This window comes from Xylocopa sonorina, chromosome 10 (assembly GCF_050948175.1).
Source record: "Xylocopa sonorina isolate GNS202 chromosome 10, iyXylSono1_principal, whole genome shotgun sequence".
Classification (NCBI taxonomy): Eukaryota; Metazoa; Arthropoda; class Insecta; order Hymenoptera; family Apidae; genus Xylocopa; species Xylocopa sonorina.
Window position 1 is genome coordinate 8,361,861 of NC_135202.1, and position 25,679 is coordinate 8,387,539.

Below are 25,679 nucleotides of genomic sequence, written 5' to 3' on the forward strand. Positions count from 1 at the left end.
CCACATCTCCAAACTAAAATAAATATCTTTGCATTAATACAATATTAAATAATTTTTTTTAAGAAGCTCTGATCGCAACATAGAAACATTGCATCCACGTTTATACCAAACGAATATCTCCAAAGTGTTATACGCGTAATCAGTTATACTGTACGGATGAGCACGCGGGCAGAAACAAACGCGTGAAAGGCTAAGACAGCGATGTGGCATCGAAAATGATATAAATGACAGTGGGAGCGCGTTACGGATTCATGGAGGGCCGTTCTACGGGACGAGTAAATCGTACGGGGGCGGACAGCCGTAGTAATGACTGTCGCGGCTGCAAACACCCCGTACCTGCAATCTAATGACTGGCCAAACAGAAATCTGCATAACACTTGGAGAACCGTGGGTCACCTCCTTCTCTATCGTCGTCGAATCTCCCGTGGCCTCCGTCAAACCGCTAAACTTTCTCAGCTTAGGGTTGGACCAGAAATTCCCAGTTGTAATTGAATTGTCAGTTGAGTTTCGCCCCGGAATTCCATCTGCTGATTGGCGAAAGTTCGCCAAGCCGCTTACCGAACTTGGCCACAGAGAATTCTTCCGCTGTCGTCGTTGTTGCCGTCCCGCAGTTGCTCTCTCGATTTCATCGATGTATCGCGTGTTCGATTACACGTTTACTCGCGATAAAAGGTTTAATAAATAATTAACTTAAAATGAAGTCTAAAAGAGAACCATGGAATAGTCCATCTACGCACGTATATTTTTTAAAACTAGAAGAAGGCAACGCTCGTTTTCAAATCTAATACGAGAGATTCGCGTCTCGCGTGTGTCTCGCTCGCACGAAAACCGGTGACAGAATCGAGCAGTGGATGTACGAGGCGGAGACAGATGCGTGGCTGTTACGTGAATATTACTCGTTACAACGCTCTAATCTAATAGGGAAATACGCGGAGGAACGGTGGTCGCAGAAGGGGAACTTTAGGATCGTGCCGGGGACTATTTACCCTTAAAAGAGAAGCTGACATGGCGCGGAACGTAATATGCAGATCGCTTAATTATCGCTGAGAATTATGCAAATCTTGACGCTAACGTTATGAGATTTCATCGCGTCCCATCGAGCGGGTTCGAGGGTACCAAAATGGAGGACGCCGCGGGGCCGCCGCGCAGTTTGCCGTTCCATTAGGGCGATTCCGGATTTATTAATCCCGTAGAAACATTCGTAATCAACGGAACGAGGTGCTTCGAAAAAGGTGCTCCGGAAGCTGATGTTACGTGGGCATTAAACTTCCGATCGTCCGATGCTCGGCGGTTGCGCGCACCTGATGGCCCGTCACGCGAGACGAGGCGTCCGCCCTTGGACTTTAAAGACGTCGTTCGACAATGTTAATCCATTAAAGAGGCTTTCGAATCGTGTTATCGCTTACACTAGTTCGATTTATTAAATTTTTCCCACCACCAATATCAAATTTATTACACACGCGTAACTTCACTAGCAAAGTATTCTAATACGAAGAACGAGCATAGGATACTTCTATCTGGAACCATCGATACGCTTCCATTGGGTCAGGTTGCACAGAGGATTAGTTCGGTTTATTAAATTTTTCTCAACGCCAACAACAAATTTATTAAACACACGTAACTTTAATAGCAAAGTATTCTAATATGAAGAGCGAACGTTGGATACTTCTATCTGGAACCATCGATACGCTTGCATTGGATCAGTGAAATATGTTCCTTATTTAGTATCCGAGTATAGAACGCGCTCGAGAGAGTCGGTTGCGCAGGGGATGAGCAATTAAGTGGTTAGACGGTACGGTGCGTAGCATGTCGTATATCGTCGCGCGTATAGTATATCGTGGGATGCTCGAGAGTACAGGGTATCTGATTCGGTCGTAGGACGAAAACGTTCAACTCGAGGAAGGTCCTTGTAATGATTAAGGCCTGTTAAATCGAGGGACGGGCGAATAGCGCCGGGGCCTCGCTGATATGAGGGATCCGCCGGAGCATTCCAAGGACTCTCTATAGAGCTGGAGAAGGAGCCGAGGGCAGATATATATATAGGGAACTGACGGCAGTGGAAAATCTCGAGCTTTGTCCTTGTTGCGCGAGAATGTTTTCGGTATACCTTATGCCCTCTCTCTCTCTCTCTCTCTCTCTCGAATCTCCTTGTGTACCGTTCGAAATACTTCCCTCGAAACATTTCGCCTCCTCTGCCCCCGCCGCGGGAAAATACAATAACAGCGATGCCGGGGAAACTTGTCGAATCGATGGTCTACCCTTGGAAATTTTCACGTCCGGCGACATTTCCAGCTTACGAGACTCGTTTCTCAGAGAATGGAATAAAATTTGATAACCCTCTGGTAACCAGAAAATTCTTCTCCCGAGGATAAATTAACCCGTCTCGCTCGTACGTCGCCACACAGTCGCCATCCTACGTTTCATCATCACACATGTGTAACATTATATTCCAAGGATCTCTATCGCAATGTAATTATTTACTTTCTGCTCAAACGTGTATCTTGATTAAGAGTTTTTTCATTTATAATCATTCGAACTTTCATCGGTATACACGTAAAGCGTATTTGTACCCATCTACGTTATGAAACAGCACTGAGAAGAAAACGAAAAATTTGGTCGCCAAAACCACCTGGAAAAATAGAGAAAATTCCGCCAATGAAATCGGTTTTTGTTTCGTCTCGATATCTCAATCCGTTGCTGAGATACGAGAGCTCAAAGTTTCGCGTTCTTACTAGGGCGCGGGACGTGGTGGGGGGCGTGTCTGTGAATGGACTTGACCCAGACTTTTTTCCAGGAAATGCGTACGCACTGATAATAATAGTAAAAAAACCGTCTAGACGGTGTCTGGCACTGACCAGACACGCGCCAGACGATTGCGGTAGGTCAGTGTGTCTGGGAGCGAGCGAGAGGTCCGAGTCCTCCAAAAAAGGACAGATATAGGAACCGATCGAAAATTACCCCTTTCTTCACACGACGATATCTCGGGAACCGGAAGTCCGATCGAGATGATTCAAAGACCATTTTCAAGGGGAGGTTCCGCAGCTTCTAACGAGCTCAAGTTTGTCGACTATAAGTTATTATCTTCGGAGATACAGCGCTTCAAAGTTTTTGTTATTTTAATACGAGTTAATTGGGATTTCGAGTGGTTTTTTTTTGAAAATGTTCAAGTTTTTTTTTTGGTAAACTCTACGAAACATTGAAAACCAACGTCTATTTACTAGATAAATGCACAAAACGAAAGAAAAATATATCTTGTTATACGAATTGTCTTTGTATGGAAAATTAGATAAAATTTCTGTGAAAGTGTAAACAGTATTTATGGTGGTTTCAAGTTTCGAGGGCTTAAAAAAAATATATTTCAGAAGTGAAATTAGCTCGAGCGAAAATGAATCTGATTTCGAAGGAAAAGTGTAAATTGGGTTCTCGCAAACCGCGATGGCGACCGAGAACGGCTCTCTCGAGGGCAAAGGGTTAATACTTTATCATCCGACGATTCTCGAAGTTCTATCAGAGGTTCATCTACAATTCAGCGTTATCAATTTGCGGCGAAGATTCGCTCGCTTTGAATCCCGCCCCTCCGCGTGAGAACCGAGGCATGGCTTGGTTACACAAGGACGATCAGACACGATTAAACGTACGAAAACATTTTATACGGGATCCAATGTTGTTCTTGAGTCTACACGATCCCTGCGTGCAGTTTGGTCCTCTTCCTGAGCTCCGTTTTCAGAGTTTAATATCGTTACCACGACGGAATCGCTACTCTCGAAGAAGAGAAACCTCGCAGAGGCGAACAGAAACGTTCGAATACCCTTCGAATGCTCATCGATGAAGGATCTACGGAAAACCGTGAAAAAACTTGCCTGACATCGCGTCGAAACGCGTGAATCTTAACAGAGATTTCGTGGGATAAATGTAAACGGAGGTAAATGAAACTAACTTTTATAGCGTCGTGACCATGGTTTTTATAGCAGCGATAATTTTCAGTTGAAATTATAGCGCGTGTAGCCAAAAGTACGCGACGTGTAAGTTAAACATAGCACTGAAACAGTTTTTATTTCTTCAGCTCCCCGTCTATAAACGCGAGATCGTTATTTATACTCGACGTTAAGATCGTATATCAGGAATTATCCTCGAGTCGATCGTAATGCATCGGCAGATATCGTTTCTCAAGTATCTCTGCGACTATTGTTAATATCTCTGATGGAGAAAAAAGTTTCGTGCTTCGTTTATACGACTCGAGTTCCATAAACGTTTCTCAGATTGGATTCACGTTGCTCGAACAAACACTGCGTTCACGGAACACCATTAACTAAGTATTATTAATTGACACAATTTTCACTGATTATATTAATCACCCAGTACATCGACAACGTTCGTCGAACAGCGCGACAGGCGTTCGGAAATTTAAATAATACCGCGGTAAAGAAGTAATTTGGAAGCAATGTTTCGGAAATCATTCGTATCCTTGTCAAAATTGGCGGTGGTGGGTGGCAGAGAGGGTCGCATTTACATCTATATTATAGTCAGAGGAACAATATTTCTCTGGGGGATTCTGGTCGTCGCGTCGGGGGGCCGGGTAAATTTCGAAATCATAGCGCGGCATCAACTGATCGATCATTAAACCAAGGGGTTATTAGCGTGAAAAATTGCCAGCCGCGGCGCAGAAATTCCCCGGGTCATTTTTATTTTTTTCTCCTTTTTTTTTCTGCAGGCTCATCGAGCCGTATAATGCGGTTTGCTCTACTCGAATTGACAGGGTGTTCGCGCGTCACGCAACGGGCAATATTTCTCCTGGGGGCTCAATATTTCTGCGAGGCTCGCGGCAACCCCTCGCTCGCGGTACGTGTCACCGGTTGGAATGCGGGGGCGAGCCGGCCCCGCGCGCAGTTATGCCTTCCGAAGCGTGTGACATTTCTTGTCACGCCTCGCGACACGCTCCGCGCCTTCGCCCCGTCGCTCTGCGAACTCCTGAAATGTCTCGTAATAAAAGCAAACCTACGGAAGAAGTGTTTTGCTACCGCGCCCGCTACCTTAAAACGTGCCAGAACGTAACGCCGCTCGTTTTCAGTGTACGAATTTTACGTAACGCTTCCGCCGCGTTTTTATTTGCCCCAGCCGCCGCCGCCGGCCTCGGAAATTAAGTGCTCCGAATAAAAAGACCCCCACTGCTATTTTTCCACTCTGGAACGCGCCCGGACGAATTTAAACGAACGTCTTGTTCCTCGCGAGCTTCGTTCCTCGAACTGCACCCCCTCTCGCGAGGAGGAAATTGATTGTCGTTGAAACAATACGTGGATGTTGGATAAAACGCCACGTGTCTTCTCGATTTAAACATTTATACATACCTCTTCGCCATCGTCAATTTTTATTAGCCATAAAATCGTAATTTATAAAACAAATATCGAAGAAATAGCGTGGAAAATCGGTTCCACGAAGGACAAGTTTCTAAACAATATCGAGAACAATCGGGTACGCGAAGTTTGACATGCTCGTTAAACCGACAATGAGAGAGGTAGGAAGCCCGGTCTGGTAGATGGACGCGATATCAATGGCGGCGAGGGGCAGCCTGCTCGAACCTCGACGGATGTGCCTTTCTCCTCGGAGGAAACGAGCGAAAAGTGGATGGAAGGAAATTGTCTCTGCATTAACGGAGGCTCGGAAACGGCTACCAACATTTAATTAAAGACATTCTCTGAGTAATTCCCTCGGCGGCCTCGTAATTGCATTGCTTTTATCTCCTGTACAACTGTTACTTGTTTGGCGAGTCTTTTCTATCCGGAGCAGGTAGGGGGTGGCGAGGGTGGCCGCGGTGGTCCCGTGGGCGAGGAAAGTAAGAAAGGAGAGAAAGAAACGCGATCAAGCGTGAGACATAGAGATCCCTCGATGCGATTCCGTCCTCCCCTAATGGACGGTTCTTCTTAAACACCGGTTCTTAATATCGCTATTACCGTGATTAAATTTAAATCGAACCGAATTAAGACCACGGTGCCAGCGAGGTTTCAGCTTAAAAATAGAGAATCGATACTCTGGTTCGAGTGTAACGTTGACCGTGACGTGACTCGAAGCGCAATTATTACGCCTACCTTCCAACCGGTAAAGATTAAATCGTTCCGGATAGGATTTACGTCTCCTTAAATTGATTGCCCTTCAAATTTATGGGACCACCCTCGTACTTACGACACCCCTCCTATCAAAATATCCTTGACGGGCTTTAAACGCAGAAAGTGATATCGACGTCTACTAATCTGGACATCTCTCCTCGGTCTTCTCCTATGCTTATTTTCTTTTATTCGTTTTTATTCGACAGCAGCCTTGTCTGGAAAACGACAGGAATTTTTCGAAGCTCTCGAAACACAATTTGCGAGCATAGAATTAGTTTAAAACGGGTTGCAATCGCGCCAGACGACGCTGGGTCAGAATCTCTTCGTCGCAGGCAGATTTTTTCGCGTCCGACCGAAGTATAATGCTCGCAATTTAGAATGCAGCCGTGAATTCGGTAGTTTGGATCTATTCCTCCATTTCTGGCCCCGACAGAGAATCATGCGGACAAGAGGCAATCGGCGTTCCGGCCGGTCTTGCGGTGTCAGTTGTATCTATTGAAATTACCAGCTGGCGAATTGGCAAGTGTGATGGTGCAGCTAACGGGAGAACCTCCAATCAGTAGGTAATTGCTTCATTCCGTTTCCAAGTCCGCTGCAATATCGTGGCTCTGCGAGTCGAACCCTCTACTTTCAGAGATTCGACCGCGCTCAAAGGGGGCCGTGGATTTTTTTCCACCGCGTGAAACTTGTCAATCGACCAGTGGATATTTCCAGAGAATATCCAATTAAATCAGTCGTGCGTTGCTTGCAAATTTTATCAAGCGATCATTTTTATAATTATCAATAACGTTCAGATTCTATCGTTACATTGCAAGGTGCATTTATTAATGGTCAAAGAATTCTTTTGCCAACGGTCTTCGATTCAATAACTTAGAATTTATTATTTCCAAGAATTTGTCCACGTAACATGGATCAAACAATTTTTCTCCACGATCGTTGTATTATTTAGTATCCGGAATATACCACGCATTATCTGTACCCTTTTATGGTTTTACAAAAATCTTCTTGTAAACAACGTTAATGTCTCTAACGAAAGGAAACATTTGTAAAGCTCGCGACGTCAATGAGAACGGACGAAGGAAGCCGCGTGCAAGCGTTCCCGGGCGGGATTATTGAAAGAGTCAGAAGCACCGTTCCATTCGTTTCCGGCGATTTAATGTTACAGAAGCCCGGGAGGACTGTTTCAACGCACAAAGGTGGAGAGAGCTACGCGAGCGCGACGTAACGAACACTTTATGCTCGCGACTATAATGAGACTGTGCTTTTGTGCCGCGGGATTTTAAAGGGGCCGACCTAAACGGTAAAGTGTACAAACATAACGAGCCGCGAAATGGAAGCACGAGCCGTTCACCTTCTCGCGATATCGCTCCAGGGTGGCTTTTTCTTTTCGCGTGTAGTTTCAGAACGTTGGATCGGAATTAATGAACCGTAATCCCCCAATAATGAGGCATCGGCTTTACCAGGCTCCGATGCGAGCACGGCACCCTTCTTACCCCCTCGTCGAACCGTCTCTCGTCTCCTGCACATCGATCTCCGTGCACGCGTAACGCGCGCGCCCCTGCGAATGTCGCGCGCCGACGAGACCTCGACTTTAGTCAGCCATCGCTGCGCGAAGAGCAGCCCTTCGACGCTTCGAGGTTACGTCGACGGGCGGAGAAGTTATTTTCCTCGCAAACGATCATTCCCTCGCCGCACATGACGAATCGTTCCACACGCTCGTAGAGGGAATGCTAAATATCGTCTGTTCGCCCCTTCGTCCTCAGCTTCGACAGCGTTCGCTCTTTTCACGGTCGTTCTCCAGCTTGGCGATATTTTTGCCAACCCTTGCGGAGGTACCACACCAAATATTTTCGCCCTACAAATTTTCTGGTCGACTTATTATAGTGTTTTTCGAACAGGTTTTTTGTTTTTACATTTTTGTAACGAGTACGAAGGAAATGGAGGATTATTATATATCTGTTTTAGAGTTTTACGGGTACGAAAAGGGAACCGATACGTACGAGTATCGCGGATATCCTCGATATTAGTTACAGTAATGTGGAAACTTGTATCCAGCCATGAACTCCGCGTAACTTTTATGCCTTGTAAACTATGGTCGGTTTCCTTGAAACATCGTGGTTACACGCGCGTTTTGGCTCTATTCAACTCGGTTGTAAACGAAACTTTTAATAATCGCGAGCCACATGTGTTCTCTTGCTCTTCGTTTAGCCCTTCTTGAACCGAATTCGCGGGTCATCGACTATATTCGAGTCTCACACACGTGACCAAGAGTCTTTAATCTCAAATTCTGTTATTTTTTAAAGGATCGTATATAAAAAAAAAAAACGACACTGTCGAATAATATAAAAGAAAACATTTAATATTTCTCATAAAAAAAAATCGTCCCATCGAATCGATAAATTTTTATGGGGCCTCGTTTTATCGCTGGTATCTGACGATTCTGTGTATGGGAGACTTAAAAAACGTACAGTTAAAAGGTTGTACGAAATTTCGAATCCCTGCGCGCTCGTGCCTTTGATAACGGCAGCCGAAAACGGTCGACAGAAATATAATGAAAGCAAAAGGGCGTTTTATATCTCGCACAATGTCCGCTATAGAATTGGTCAGTATCGGCGATACTCGGCGGAAAATCGTCTCTGGTTATAAATGCGCGGCCGATCGACGCAATCAATTCCTGGATCATCCTTTTCACGCTGCGCCGCCTGTCCGTGTGTGAATGCATCACACGCGTATTATCGCGTATCTCTTTAATGCAAGGCCAGGCATTGGCACGGCTTTAAACATACAAACGAGGCACGCCCGTTCGTCACGTACAATTTACACCATTTTAAAATCATCCCTTTGAACTTGCGATCAAAGCTTTATGATCAAGTGGCCGGACGGTATTAATATTACCATTCTGGCAGCCGAGTACAAGGATTTTCTCTTCCTTTTCCATGTACGCTCATTTTTTTCAATTAATTTAGAAAAAAAAGATCGAATATACTATTCGAAGTTGGGGAGATTTGATTTCTATGAATTAACTGGTAGATCTTTAAAAAAGAAGAAACGCATATTCTCTATGATTTGTGGAGGTGTATATATACTATGCAAAATCTTGCGACACGAAATGGGAGTCTGAACAACCGTGTCAACGGGTTACAGTATTACTGCCGTTCTATAAACTCAGACACGCCCAGCATTTGCATTGATGACGTGAATATAATATATCACTGGAAGCTCGAAAGCTGAGCTTTTCTCCGCAGCCACAATGGCCACTGACCACCTGTTGCCTTTCCATTTATATTTTAGACGTAGCGAGAACGTCATCACCTTCCGCATCCTCATAACTTTCTCGAAAGGAAGACGTTCCTCTCTATCGAGAAATCTGCGAAAGATCGATAAAGAGGAAATTCGAGTACAATTAACCACCACCCCTTTTAATGGTAACAAGCGAGCTGACAAAGTAGCAAATTCACAATGAGTTCGACGCAGAGAAAGAAGGTGACAAGTTTCGTCGATGATCGCGTCCACTGTCGAAGTGGCGTTAATACGAAATTTTCTACGCGTTATAAATTCATAGGGGATGAAGAGGAGCGCGTGCGCGCGCGCTCAGTCACGGAGAAAATGCGCGGTCCTAGAAAATTATGCGGCTTTGCGACGGCGAGGGTAATCCCCTTCGCTACAGCGCCGCCTTCGTCTCGTGGAAATTACGAACCGGCACGTCTGACAGGAGTATTTGATCCCGCGTTTCAGACTCGCTTGTCATACCACGGCAATTTACATCGCGAGCGACTTAATCGCGTAACAGCTACTTAACGCCAGCCTTCCATAATCGATCTGTTGCTTGCACTCTTCGATTCGCGATCGAGATTTGAGCTTGAACGAAAGATCGAGAGTATGCGACAGAGTGTTAACTCGTTCGAGACGAGAAACGCACTGTGTACGCTTCGATGCACGTACGTTGCGATCTTCCTCAGAGACCATATCCTAGTGCGAAGGGTTAAAGACAATAATGATCTCAAATGGATTAATGTGATGTTTAGCAGACAGTTGTTATGTGAAATAACTAAAATAGAAATGATTTGTTTCAGGGTGCGTCATCCAGCTTAGTGGTAAAGTTCGCAGATACTGAGAAAGAGAGACAACTAAGACGCATGCAGCAAATGGCCGGGAACATGAGCCTCCTTAACCCTTTCGTCTTTAATCAGTTCGGCGCTTACGGCGCTTATGCTCAGGTGGGTTGCATTACCGTTAATGATTCTCGCGTTACCACAATGCCGTCTGGTTATTCTCGTTACCGCGAATCACAACCTGTAATTGTTTCCACCTTGTTAGAAACGATCGGCGACGCTCGACGCCATCCTCTTACGTCACGTTGCGACGATCAAATTAATTTTCCACGGAATTGCTCTACCAAGAGAATTCGTTATCAACATTATCAATTGCATGCACATTTAATTCAATGTATCTCTCGTATTCATACGAATCAATCGTTCTCATATTATGTATGCATATCGCTCGAGTGAAAATTCACCGATCCATTCACGCGGAACGCAGCCTGTTGAATATATTTTCGATATAAATATTCTACTTACAGCAGCAAGCAGCTCTCATGGCTGCTGCGACAGCACAAGGAACGTATATCAATCCAATGGCGGCATTAGCACACGTGAGCGCAGGACAATTGCCGCACGCGTTAAACGGCATGCCAAACCCCGTCGTTCCACCGACTTCCGGTACGTTTTTTCCTTCCCACGGCATACCAACGACCGTGGTATCTCAAATACCGCGCCATTAACATCGCCTACGCGCGATCTAATTCAACGAAACGCGTCGCGAACACTCGTCTCTCATGCCACGCGACAAACGACAACTACAGCGTTTCGAATTAATTCCCATTTACAAAATACAATCTAAAAAACAACAAAGGTACACGCATCTACGTGCGCGTGCTTCGTTACAAAATTTCTCTCAGTTTTACCAAAAACGAGACATTTTCTTTATCCTCCACCCTCCTCATCCAACGTTCTCGTTTATACTCACCACGGATCCCGCAGTAGAGGGAACGTACAGTCCGTTGCCTTATAACCGGCTCGTAAATCAATACAACATTTTTACCGAGCGTGACTCGAGCGAAAGATATTGCCAGTGCCGCGAAACTTTATCGAATGCTCGGCGAACGGGAAGGTGGAGAAGCTAAAGTAGCGGCAGTCCCTTCTCCACGGAGGCAACCGTCTTCCGCCCTCACGGTCGCTACCGTTCGCCAACGAGCGCGCAGGAGTGGAGCGCGAAGCGTTATAGACAAGCGAAGTGAGCGCGGAAATCGGCTCTCGCAACCGCCACGGTTCGCGTATACGTCGAGTTTCGTCAAGCGAATGGTAATACCGTTTGATAGGGGAATAATATTTTATTTCCTCGCCGGTGCTCTCCCGCCTGTCCCGCGGATTACCCAGCGCGCTTCGCGTGCTTCGCCTCCTTCGAGGAACGATGTCACCGCGGCTGACGTTACGGGCTTTTCACGCGTGCCGGGTGATTCGCGTAAGTAGATTTACCTCTCGCGAAGAGGTTCAACGGGTCCGCGTGAAATTGTTTCGACAGCCGTCGCGGATGAACGCGTTCGTTACGCGACGATTACCGTTGCGCGCTGAAAACTTCGAATCGAATGCGTTTAAGTAATTACCGTTCCCGTTGGTTCGTATCAGCGCTCAAGTATTCAGAAACACGATTAACTGAGTTTATCGTTATCCTTGTACATTGATACGCGTGAGTACGAATTCGAATTATACTCGAAAAAGGAACTAAGCGACGATCTTATCAGCTTAAAACGCACGCGAACATCTAAATCCCTCCGTGGACCTCTGCAAACTATACCACCAACAAACGCGTACTAAACTCACGTTTACGTTGCATACTGATGAATGCATTAATCGAAGTAGACGTTGACCAGTACAACGAGTACCAACCAAACCTGCAGTTTCGAATCGATCTTCTAATCATCCTAAGAAAACAGTCAGCCGATCAACCGTATAGACACCTATATCATTAACTCGACCGTTTCCCAAGCAGTTTCGTTTATTAGCTCGAAAATCGAATCGATATCCGGGGTGATCCCAGGGTGCAGGTGAAACGCGATACGCGGTCCGCACGGATCATCTGCAAACCAGCTCTGACGTCCTTCCAATTATACCGTATATACCCGTAAATATAGACCGTAAATCGGTTGACAGGATGTACAGAGGGCAACTAGCTAAGCGCGAGACCACTCCCGGGTCCGAGTGTCGCGCGCGCGCTGCGATAGGGGGTGACTGTGAGCTCGGTGTTGTAAGAGCAAGAGGGTAACCGGTGTGTACTGATCAGGTTTGCTCGTAGGTACCGGTACAGGGCAGCCGGTTAACGGGGCGATACCGTCGTTACCGTCGCCAACGATGCCCAATTTCAACATGGCTGCACAAACACCGAACGGTCAACCAGCAGGTTCAGATCCTGGTGTCTACACCAACGGGATACCGCAGACCTATCCGGGACGTGAGTATCAACTCAGGCGCAGTGTGCCGCCCCTGCGCAATGCCCGGCCAATCGACGTCGGACTTTATTATTTTGCCTTGCCGTGCAACCTCGCCTAGGCCAACGATACAAACCGCGCGACTCTTTGCGCCGCGACGGAAGGGCGAGCCAGCGATTTTCTTCCACCGCGCTCGACCGCGGGATCAGCGAAGGGCGCTGGCCTCTTAATCGCGAATCTCGCGTTTCTATTTCCTGTACGAACGTTGTCGAATGGTTCGTGAAATTTTAGGGAACTGTGGGCTCGATGAACGTATCTGGTTTCGAAGAGACATGCGTTTGTTTGGAACTTTCGAATTTAATTCGTTTCTTTTTTTTCTTTGCACGATTTTATGTTTTTATGGTAGTTTGGTGATATGTAGCGACGTGAATTAAAAATATCGTCGAGTCGAGAGAGGATATATCAGCGCGTTGAAAATTCGATGAACCGTCGACTCGATGAAACGTTCATTTAGCCGGTGATACCCGCGTGCTTCCATTTTGCACGCTCCCGCGCACTTTCAATTTATACGGCCGCGTCAGCCCTAAGGGTGTCCGCGTGGCGCAAGATTTTCCAGCGCGTGTACGCCAGCCTCGCAGCTCTAGACGAGAGCAACGTGGAACGGAAATCTCGGCGGCTGTATCTGCCCGTCCCGTCGGACGCGTGGCTGGGAAATTAGATTAAACCGTGGACGGATCGAAGGACAGGCGATACCCGTGCAATATCGATTGGCCGGCGCGTATTGCGACAGGGGCCCTAGACATAGGTCCGTCCCCGATAAGAGCTGAGCTTACTGAAGTGTAGATGCCCTCCATCTGTCCATTCCAGCACAAGGGCTGCCCAATGGGGAGGCGGCACTCCAGCATGCCGCCGCGTATCCAGGAATGCAACCCTACCCCGGAGTCGGTAAGTTTTTTCTCCGCCATTTACTTTTTCCCCCACGCGCGTCTTATCGAGGATTCCGTCAGGCCTTCATATCTGCGACGACGAGCTTTTTCCACCGGAAGTTTAGCGAGCGCGTTTCACAGCGCGCCTCTCCCAACGACGACCACGCGAAACGAACGACTCGCGTTCTCCAGTACGCGTACGAACGAAAACACGCAGCGGATCTCGCGGTGAGAACCTCGCGAAATGGCTACTCTCTTCTCGTCGATAAGTCTCGTTCTTTTCTTTTTTTTTTTTTTTGCCACGTTGTAGAACAAGTGACGGACCGGTGACTGGAAACGCGCGTCCCTTCTCGCTGTTTTCATGGGACGATTTCAGGCGAAACGAATTTTCGAGCACGCGAAAGCAAATGAATCCGAACGTTCGATTTTAATACGCTTTTATCCGAGCACTCGAGCACTTAACTCGGAAAAATTCGATTCCGCTGTTCGCGTTTTTCTGGTTGTTGCATGCAACTATGGCCGCATGTGTACATTTATATATAAATATATATACATGTACATGTATAGACACGTACAAGAACACAGGTGTTTATTTTTGCTGTTGCCAGGATTCTATATATACATATACGTATGTATATACCTGTATATTCATGTCGCTACTATATATACATATATATATATATATATATATATATATATATATATATATATATATATATATATATATACACATATATATCTATAATGAATATAGTCGTGTCGCGTCAACGTGTTGTTATATGATGCTTCTGGTGTGCTGCTGCAGTGTAATCTCGATGTTCGTTTAAATATATACGTCGTGTACATTATATATTGTAACTCTTAAGCGTGTGAACCGTGCATGTTCTCCAACAAGCGGACAACACGCCGACGCGCGGTCGGCTAGGATGTCGAAGGCTCGTACGGTGTTACATCAAAGTGCGATGCACCGGCAGATATTAAAATCCAATAACCAGCATCAAAATGGACGATCCCGTTTCAGAGATAATCAACGTGCCAACGTAACTATACTTCAATTCGTTCCGCTCGCCGTTAGCAATTAACGCACCGGCCGCGATCAATTCTCTGTCCCGATGGTTAAATTAATAACGGGGCATTCGAATCACGTTACGTAACAACGTGTCTCATAACCGCGCCTCATTATCGTCCGTCGAAAAATACAAAAGGGATGTTTTTTTTCAAAAATCGCCAACCCGAAAGTTCGCCTCGTTCCCGTTGTTTTATCGCGAAAATAGGGATGTTTCAGGTCTGCCGTCGTCTCGTTGCAGCATCGCGTGTTTCGTTGTCAGCAGTATGATAATGGAAATTTTCGTTAAGCTTGCGTTACTTATTCTTCGTTAACATTAGTTCTCCCTCGAAGTGACATTGACGCATCGCACAAAAATAATTAATAATCGAATTTGAAAATCAGTAAAATCCCTTTTCTAGCGTTCGTCTGTCTTTCTACTTCTATCCTCGAACGCGAAATCGGTAGAGATTTAAAGCTGGAACGTTTACACGTCGTACAGATCGCTGGTTATCGCCAGCACCAAAGACTCGAGGACAGGATTTCTTTTTTCCTGCGCGTTCTCCAACGCACGCGGACCGGAAAGATCGGCAAGTGGAAAAAAAAATGCAATCGGATGTACCGCGGATCCGCCTGGTCCGGATGAACGGTAACCGAGCGATGTACGATGGCGTATTTATTTTATACGCCAAACGTTGGACCATCGAGCGGAACATCGAGTAACGTAACGTCAATCGGAATATATTAAAGCAATGTTTGCGCGAAAATAATTAATTTCCAAGCGAGAATTTATCTCTTCTGGGCTGAACGCGAAACGGGCCCCTAACCGTTCCGCTCCGCGTTTATCCGTCCCGGACAAATATCAATCGCGCGCATTTTAAATATTTGCCGGGATATAATTAATGCTGTTATAATTGCTTTCCCCTAATATCGTACGGTAAAGCGTTCGTTTATTTATCGCGGACCATAGATTTAACGTGGGCTCGAAACGTGTACTCGTCCCAGGTATTTGAAAAAATATTTAGCGAACGTGCACGTTGTTAGTCGAAGGTAGTCGAATATTTAAAAAATTGCAAATTTCTGAAGGAATTTTCTAAATAAAAAGTAAACTCGAAGGTTTTCGAATACCCAAGGTATGTCTTCGTTCGAGTAGTCTGTACCATAATAAAAAGAAGATTTCTTTAAACACTTACAATCTTGCGATAAAGTTACGTCTGCGACCTGAACGAACGATCGTGGGGTAGTTTTTAGGGGTGGCGCGCACACGCGGTTTCGAAAATGGCAGCCAGCGGACACCGCGCATAATGAGGCGAAACGGAGCACGCCGCGCGACTTTGAAACGATATCGCGTGTCAGCTAATGTCGGTAATACCCGACGGGGTGTTGTGCAAAGTACAAAAGTATCGTGTTAAAAGTGCCACGAGACGATGAGAACGTTGTGAGACGAATATCCTTGTCGAGGAGAACGCCGTCGACGAGTACAATGCGGAGCCTCGTGGAAAGCGACTTTTTCCTGCGCGCAGCGAGTTGGTTTTCATTTGCTTTCGAGCGAGAAAACTTGTATCATCGAGCAAATCGTCGTTTCGCACCCTCCCATCCCTCACGCGAGCCTCGATCCCGCGAGGAGGCCACGTTGACGCTTCCAACGTCCACCGCGTTCGTTACAAGCAATTATAATGTACGCCATGTCCCGCGATAATTATTTCTCGACCCGTCGCTGATGATGATACAATTTCGCATCGACTCGATTGACGTTGACTGCGTAGCTTCACCTTTTATTATATGTATTATTGTCGCCACTTGTTAGATTTACTGTCGCGTCCCGTGGAATAACAATTTGCCGTTGGAGAGCAGAGCGTTGATCGAATTCGATCGAGTCGGCTGAAAATTGATTAGAGCACGAAGAAAGCAAAAAAACATTTTACAAATTTTCCTTCTCTATTCTCTCTAACTTTCAAGCTGTCGCATGCAAAGTGTTAACGTCCGTTTCGTTGAGAAACAGATACTTGGAACGGAACGCGGTTCCAACCCACTGTTTTTCGGTACGCAAGAACAGCGACGACCACAGTGAAGCAGCGTTTTACGGAAACGCGATAGGGACGATAAGAACAGCATGCACTTCGTGTATAGATGTGGACACATTATGATGTATTTGTTATTTGTTACTGTCGCAGCTTATCCCGCCGTCTACGGCCAGTTTCCTCAAGCTATTCCTCAGCCGATTACCGCCGTGGCACCCACGCAGAGGGAAGGTAAGTACGAAACACTCATCAACGTCTGACTGTTGACTGTAAATACGAATGATTGTAGTCCTCAGATTGTAGATCCACGTCCCAAACGTTCAGACACGAGTTTATCCATCGCCATTGCGTCGCAAGGTACACGGTCGATCGATCGCAACGGGCTCTTCATTTGCGCTGGGACGCGTGGAAAACTCGTTACGCGTCCGTTCTAACGAGCTTCTCTGACGATACCAAAGAAACAGCTTTCCAATCGCGATCAATTAGTACACGAATATATTAGTAATAAAGATAAAAACGCACGATTAGAGGTACCAAGGGTCGTTTCATTTCGACAACACGCACGGTTACCAATTCTTTCACAGTTGAATCACCACGATGACCTAGAACCGTTGATGAATTTCCATGTAGCCGTCCCATTTCGCCTTTTCAATATCGCGAATTGTACCGAGTTTCTCTGGTACGAAAGCTGCACGAGACGGGTCTCCTCTCCGGCACGTCGAGCTCCGTGCCGTTAATTACTACCAGAGAATGAACTTTTAGCGTTCTCCGCGCGCCAGGAATCCGTGTTTTTCGCCCTCCCGCCCCGTGCAATCTTAGCTCGGTCTTCCGTGAGCCGGAGGACGGCGGGGTCGCGATTAATTAAGCCGATTGACTCGTATTGAATCAGCGAGATTAATCGAAATCGATGTCGCCTGTGAAACGGACGAGCGAAAGGGCAAATCATTCGTTAACGTTATCTCTCGCTGCGAGCGAGGAGTGGAAGGAGGAGGAGGAGGAGAAAAAAAAAAGAAAGAAGGAGCCAGGACGGTCGAAGATGGCGGATAAGCGGCCGGGAAAGAAAGGGGCGAGGGCGAGCGGAGCCCAGCGCCTAATTGCAATTAACAACTCGCCATTATTAGAATATACGACGCCTAACAATGAGATAATGCAAATAAAACGAAAGTTTTAATTACTTTGCCGCTACGCCTGCCGGCGATCCGTTGTTACATCGTCGGATAATGGGAAGTTTACCGCGACAGCGTTCCTTTCTGCTTCGTTCGGGCCTCGTCGATGTCCCTCTTTCTCGCTATCCATCCGACGACTTCGCTGCCGCGTTTCTTCGACACGGTTACAATTTTCACTGTGCGCGATTCGTTCTAATCAGCATCGTGGTTTGTAATTCGAGTGACGATAATTATCGCCTCGCGGATAGTGGTGAATTGTGTTCAAACGCAGATCGAAGTACGATAGAGTCGATAGGATGAAAAGAAATATAAAAAAAATTGAAATGCGCTCAGAGTCAAAGAGAATGGTATGGACGTCGAAGTTAGAAAAGAAGGAGAAGGTAATCGGATGGAAGGACAACGCGACGGCCACGCCAGACGAACGATATAGTTTACTGTGTCATCATTGCATGACATCGATATCAATTTCCTATTTACTGTCGCTTCATCGATCATCTCTGCCTCTTTAATCTGTTCTTAATGTTTTATACGTCTGACAAGGTGTTCTCGGTGTTCCTGTCTCCCTCCTTTCTTCATCGATCGTCGTGTCGGAACATTCGAAACGTTCCATGGGAACTCCACGTACATATACATGTATCTATATATCTTCTCGGTTACATCGGTGTCTTTTTTCATTATTGCACTTGATGTAGATATTTTTGGCTGTGCTCAGTGTCACGCTGTCAACCAACATTAATCGTCGCTCTTTCGTTACGATCAGTCGTATATTGTATTAATTGCATAGAATTATATATAACCAATGATATATATATATAGTTCTATATAATAGATGTACGTTCGTTTCTTTTAGTAAAGGTTAAATGTCATCACTATTATTTTAACGATTGGAATATATACCTCATTTTGTTTTAATATTGATTTAGATTATAAAAAAGATTAGAGAAACATTTTGCAGTATGAGTACATTTTGTTGAATAAGTTATTTTCTTTTGTAAATATAATCATTATATGAGCCGTTTAATAATTGCTATTACTTTACTTAAACAACGTGATACATCTCTGATCTCAATTTAAACAAAAACGGACTTAGATCGCTCTCAAAATAAACGTCTCATATATTTGGATAGACGACACATGTGTTCTTTCCATTGAACGTTTATCTGTGTGTGTATACAGGATGCAGCAGGTAAAATTTGTTTGTAAGAAGTTTATTTTCTCTTTGAAAAAATTGAATTCAATCTTCACTTATTAACATTATAAACCAATCTTTCCATTCTCGTTTCCTTTCTAAACCATCTTGCTGCATTCTGTACATTTGTATGTCCAAAGTGTTGGTTGGTCTATGATACGAGGTATATTAGTGGCCGCACAGCATTCGTCCAACAGCTTGAATCACTCGGATAAAAAAAGATGACACGGAACAATGCGGTAGGAGACTCGCGTACTGGTAGAAGGAATTTCGGGATTGTCAATTATCAGGCTCGGTGCAGGCTCGTCTTAACATTTGAGCCGGGGCGTTGGATTCGGCGGGAGGTGTTGCTTTCATTAAATTCGCGTGCACGCTCGCCGCGTGGGCCAATTAGAGAGTCGAAAACCAATTTCAGCATCAACGATCGCGTGGCACGGCGACGTGGTTAAATTTACGGCTCGTTCTTCGTGATTCCGGCGTCCACCGGCAGTTCCTCCTCCTTTCTACCCCTCCGTCGGAACCGGAAACCCGTCGACACCGGCTCTAATTTGGGTTTCACGTGACAACTACGATCGAGTTATTACACGGAGGCGAAATCGGGGCTCGCGAAAGAGAGAACATTCGTCACTTTCCGCGTAAACCGCAAGACACGTCTCGTTGCGCGTTGGAAAAACGCTGGAAAATAATCGCGTTCGCCACGACCATCTCGTATCTTGAATACTCGCGAGGCACTTCAACGTGAAGTAGCAAATTTTCGTATTCCAACGTTGAATTTTAAATCGTAGAGATTCTTCAATAAATTCGACGAATTTCTTCAGCATCGATATGACACTTTGCAGTAGAAAGCGTCTCCTTTAATTCGATTCACTTTCAATTCGTTTTGAAATTGCCAGATAGAGAGGCGCGATTCACTTTGAGCTAGAAATTGAACGAGACCCCTAATCGGCCTCGGAACTGGAAACGAACAATTACACCCTTCGCAGTAATTCGACACGGTGGCGTTCGTTCGCAAAGGCGTGGAAGCGACAAAAGGGGCAAATCTCGCCGTGGAACGGACGAGTCGCGACGAGTGGCGTCCTAAAAGTTGAGTGGCAGCCATCTCATTACTTAAATGCGTCTGTTAGCCGAGAGGAACGCAGCCGAAGAGAGTTGAATTTTCCACGGTCATAATCGCCGCTAATTGACGTCGGAATTATAAAGTTCAGTGAAATTAGCTAAATCCTTATTTGGACTCTCGTTATTTCGACCCCTCGCCTCGCTTCTTCCATTAGACTTTCTTCCACGGCCGTATTAATCGCCAACGTCTTTATATCTCACGCGACGGACACAAAGTACGGGTGGAACAATTTTTCGTTGTCCAATGGAAGCACTCGGATTAAATCGCAGAAGGAATCGCGCGTAACGCTCGAGACTCGAGTGAACTTTGACAAATGTACGCGACGAATCGTCCCTAATTATAATTGAAAATTACATTCGACGATATTCGAGCGATTCGTATTTTCCACCATCTTCAGAGAAGAATATCGTTTACATTTGGTTCCTTGAATTAAATGGACGCATTATTTAGCGAGTTTTCGCTCGCGACTGTTATTCAACTTTTCCACGACTCGCAGAACGAGTCGAAGTGATCGCAATATGGCGGCGGATCGACATGTCTGACGGTCTCGTGTAAAGTATCGCACCATCGTAATCAGCATCATCACTGTCCTTATATCCATTTGCATTCATTTGAACTACCCTTCACCTCGCTCGTCATTGTGTTGTGACTCCTAGTGTTGTGTGTTTGTATATTTGAAAGTATAAATACTCAACGTTACTTGAACCGCGGAAAATCATTGCCGTGACATTCTAATCATTACTCTCTTCGTCGACAGCATCGCACCATCCCCTCCGCCCTCCCCACATCAATTTCCTTATATCTAGGCCTTCATATTTCCCCCCATCTCCGCCCTCCACTCTCCTCATCCCCTTCATTCTCTCGCCATATTTGCATCCCACGTGGCCCGATCGTCCTCCCCGTGCCTCCTGCCACGCGATTCATTGAGTAACTGTTCACCATCTGTTATCATCCCCTGTATTTCCGTGCGACGAGAGAGAAATCAGATTGTCATCGAGTGCCGATCACGTATCTTCATCTTCATTCATCAAAGAAAAAAAAAAAAATGAAAGTAAAAGTAAACGAGAAAACGAAAGAAAAAAGAGAAAAAGAAAAAAACATACAGAAACGAAAGAAAAAGCGAATACGCGAATCCAGTCGGGAATCGGGAAGAACGAAGAGAGAGAGAGGGAGAGAGCAATGTGTGCTCTCCTGTCCGCGTCGAAATCATTATTCTTGCGAAGAACGAAACTCATCCAGAACTAACATTCTATAACTTGAGTATTATACTTCAAGTTTAGATGTTTAGATGTGCTCTGATTTATATGGTAGGATGCTCTCTCTCAGGACCCGAAGGCTGCAACCTGTTCATCTACCACCTGCCTCAGGAGTTCGGTGACAGTGAGCTAATGCAGATGTTCATCCCGTTTGGCAACGTCATATCCTCCAAGGTTTTCATCGACCGGGCCACCAACCAGAGTAAATGCTTCGGTAAGTATGCCACTGCCACGAAAAACACGTCAAGAGTGGCCCGGAAGAATGGGAGAAAGAACGGCCGCTAAACAGGTAGAGAGAAACCGACGCTGTGATCTTCGAAAGGTAGGATAGTTAGCTGAGGCCACTTTTTTTGGCTGAACAACGAAACCCACGCGATGGAAATGATTCTTCCACCTCGTTTCCGCTGTGATTTACAATGACGATCGATGCTGGTACATACGTTTCGACATTCGATTGTTCAAACGAGCTTCTTCAAGTATTCCTAGCAGTGTAATTACAGTCAGTGTACGGTGAACATTCTAGGTTACGGTTTAATATTCTCTACTGGATTTTTTAATGCCAGTAAATGGCGTTTGGAAGAGCGTAATGCTCTTATCTTGCTCAACGAAAAACTTTCTCTCGATATCTTTGCATATATTATTCTTTTTCTTAACTAAAATTCGTTACTCTTCTCTGCATCTTCTTTAACCCTTTCTTCCCCCTATTAGTCGCCTTTTACGACAAGCAGAGGATACTGTGGGTGTATTCTGATCCCCACCACACAGGGATGAAGGTTTTAGGATTCTCTCTCGATCGAAACTGCCCTTGTTAAACGCTTTTATAATTATAAAGATAACGTAGAATGGCAAAAATATAATTAAAAATCGCTTTCGATTTTGTTGCATAGGTTGGCTAAAATCGTCTACTCGTGATGTGGCATATTTTCATCGTTTCAAAGTTTCAGTTTCATTTTGCAGTTTTTATTTTATAAAATTTCCTCTTCGTTCATTCCACTTGCATCGTTACATGTAAACGTAACGAATCGTAATAGTCTTCTGAGGTTCTTAAAAATTTAGCAAAGGGCAGAATTGTTGGAAAAGAAAAGAGCAAAAGGGAGTCTTTTCTATCTGGGGAGGGTTAAAACCTCTTCAGTCACCTAGTAAGAGTAATTTACGAACTCCGAGTAAAAGCAGTGGTCGTCGAGCGATGAACAACCGCGATTGGTCAGGCAGTAGGCCGCCATGATGGCAAAACTAAAATTGGATCGGGGCTAATGGTCAAAATTGGCTTAAACTGGAAGGGCCCTGATGACCTTTCAGCGGCGCTTCTGTTGTTAAGAGCTTCGTTATCGTGCACCCTCTCTCTTCCTCTTTCTCTCTATCTCTGTCCCTATCCTCCTTTCTCTCATTCTCGATAAAACTTTGATAATACCGAGGCCCCCTTTCGCAGAAAACTTTTTATTCCTCGCGGCGAATCAGCTAATCTAAATCACTGGTTACCCCGTGAGTAGCCTTTTGCGATAATCCGATGCCCTCAGGTGACGATATTCAACTTCCAGTTTTCATCGTAAGTCGGGGAATACCATAACCGATTTTATAACCCGAGGTCGAGAATAATTTCAGGTCAACCGCTGGATAGATTCTCGTAGCACATGTAGATAGTGTTGTATCTCTTTTCTTGCTATCGAATTTTCACTTTTTTCTTATTTACTTTGTATTTATTCTGCTCTTTATTATTCCATTCTTCCTGCGATGCGAGAGTGGGATGCGTTCTCTAAAAATCGATCGAGCAGATGCTTGATGAACTGCTCTTAAAGATTTAAGCTTGCGAGAAAATCGAACTAGAACATTAAGCATTATACAATTTCGATGAAGGTTCTGGTTTTCTAACGGTGTTAGGACTAAACACCATGCTAATAGGTATTTATATTGTCTCGACGAGGCTACACGATGATATTATTATGCCAAGAAAATAAATATTTCGTTCTGTTAGTAAATGTTAAACGTTACTATTCGATGTTAGCGCGAAAGTAAAACGATCCACTTAATTTTGAGAGACGTACACAGCAAGAAGATCCAACCTAGAATAGCAACATAAATGTACAAGGATGAAAGCTTAGCTTGATTGTTCATTTTGCACGATTCTTCGAAACGTTAATGTTTAACTCTAAGTAGAAAAAATTACGGGACGAAACTGACACTCTTTATTGGAATTCTAGACAATATCGCGTGAACGTTGTCAATTTTGGAAACGAGCAATCACGATTGTAGAGTTCATTCGATTCGATGATGAAAATTAACTTTTTGCTAAGTCTATTTGAAAATTTCGAATTAATCTTCGTTTCGTACAAACACCCACGATCGATGGATGAAAAACTCCGTTCCATTATTGATTAGAGTATTTACCGTTCGATTTTTTCAGGTTTCGTGTCGTTCGACAATCCAGCGAGCGCGCAAACAGCAATTCAAGCGATGAACGGCTTTCAGATAGGGATGAAGCGTTTAAAAGTCCAGTTAAAGAGGCCCAAGGACGCAAGCCGGCCATACTAACCAAAGTCCTAGCTTAGAGAAACTGGACGATACGCACCCTACATCATAACCTACAGAGTAAGTTTTTCGCAAACTCTCGTACGTCTTCTTACTAGAAAATTGTTATCCACGTTTAACTTAAAAAAAAAAAAAAAAAAAAAAAGAAAGAGGATCAGTGCCTGCTTCCTCATACGTGTAACGAACAATTTACTTGTCAAATACCGATGAACTGAATAGCACCGACCATTTCTAATTGCAGATGTCGTACAAGAACACGGGCTTATTGAACGCTCGACGGTCAGAAGTGATGAGTTTGAATCACCGTTACAACGCTCTCCACTATATAATAACCTAGTATACTAGTTAGATAATTAATTAGAAGATAAAAATTAGAAGTCAGTAGAGTGACTTCGCCGGCGGCCACGCGGCGAGGACGAAGAGGCTGATTACTAATGAAACATTGGTTGTCCAGCGTTGAACCCAGTCCGAGAAACCAAAACGCGAGTAGGATTCACGCTTCAAAATATTTCACGGATGCTCGGATATTGCAAATCCCGAAACACCTTTAAGAACGGAACGCGTCGATCTATTTTCACCCCCTTCTTTGTACTCCCCGTTTCTTATTCTATTTTATACATTTTTCCGTTCTTCACTCTCGATCCCTACTGCCAAAAAAAAAGAAGAATCGTATCAAAAAGAAAACAGTGAAAAAAAGGAGAAAACAACGGATACCTTTAAAAGAAAAAAAAATAAAAACTAAAAAAAAAAAGCGAAGAAGACGAGGACGAAGAGAGAGAGAGAGAGAGAGAGAGAGAGAGAGAGAGAGAGAGAAAGAAAAAAACGGGAGCTTTTGATACGTGTCTTTCGACTAAGACATCCTAGCACGATTTGACGATCCCAGCATCCGGGAAGTAGACTCGGGAGCCTGTTTGTCTCTCGACGACAGATTATCGTTCCGACAACACGCTAACTCTTAAACATAGTTTGATAATCACAATGAACGTTCAAGACGGGTGACTTTACAGCAGTAACCAAAGAATACTCTTAGTTCCTGACGAAACGGCATGGCGTTTATAGCCGACCGACTGTTAAAAAAAGTTAACTATTACCGCGATTCGACCCATAGAATACGAAGGAAAGTACCTATTGAAATTCTTAGGAAACACGAGTTCGGGTATCGGTTCGATTTGATTATCGTTTCAGCCGCGGACAAGTTCACCAGACTCCGTTTAGTTCCGAACGTAACTGAACCGTCGATTCCGACAAAAAGGGGTGGTCCCAGGTTCGGCTTGTGAACGCGTGATTAAACGTTTTAAGTACCGATGCGACCGGCATCGTTAAGGGTCGTTTCTATATAATATGTTTATCGATCTACGGACAAGACCGACGCGGCACAGTGCTCGCGGTCTCTCCTAACGCAAATTTTGTCAATCACGTATACAGGGTGCTCGTCTCACGCAACGTCTAAAAAGAAAAGAAAACAAAAAAAAAAAAGTGAAACTCTTTCTAAAAAAAAAAAACGAAAAAAATACCGCAACTATGTACGAACCAACAACACGAACACACGCGAGACACACACGTTCACACGCGTTTCACGGTACAGGAACACAGAGGGTTGGGCCAGAGACAGAGTACACGCGTACACACGGGATAACACTTGTAATATACACGCACATAACACGCACCCGACACGCACATATACATCTCTCTCTCTGTACACAGTGATACAAACTACATCTTTTACATTGTATGTGTAAAACCGACACGAGCTACCGTAGAGTCGGTCTCGTTGACCCGCGCACGCTCGACGGGCGAGTCGGTTCTTCTTTACGTTAAGGTTGTTAAACGCATAAACACGTGACACAC

At 44.9% G+C, this 25,679-nt stretch overlaps 1 protein-coding gene across 13 annotated transcripts in view; it reads left to right on the forward strand.

Moving 5' to 3' along the window:
* Positions 1 to 24,505, forward strand: part of Bru3 (CUGBP Elav-like family member bruno 3) — a 570,754-nt gene extending 546,249 nt beyond the window's left edge. For 9 of the 13 annotated variants that reach the window (XM_076903212.1, XM_076903220.1, XM_076903224.1 and 6 more), the window contains 8 exons: positions 10,175 to 10,318; positions 10,681 to 10,819; positions 12,441 to 12,608; positions 13,429 to 13,530; positions 16,731 to 16,808; positions 21,361 to 21,519; positions 23,707 to 23,891; positions 24,073 to 24,505. In XM_076903212.1, coding sequence (XP_076759327.1) covers positions 10,175 to 10,318; positions 10,681 to 10,819; positions 12,441 to 12,608; positions 13,429 to 13,530; positions 16,731 to 16,808; positions 21,361 to 21,519; positions 23,707 to 23,834 — 918 coding nt within the window. In that variant the 3' untranslated portion in view covers positions 23,835 to 23,891; positions 24,073 to 24,505. The remainder of the gene's footprint in view (positions 1 to 10,174; positions 10,319 to 10,680; positions 10,820 to 12,440; positions 12,609 to 13,428; positions 13,531 to 16,730; positions 16,809 to 21,360; positions 21,520 to 23,706; positions 23,892 to 24,072) is intronic. The other 4 variants (XM_076903213.1, XM_076903215.1, XM_076903216.1 and 1 more) reach the window with 4 other exon arrangements.
* The last annotated feature ends 1,174 nt before the right edge of the window (positions 24,506 to 25,679 follow it).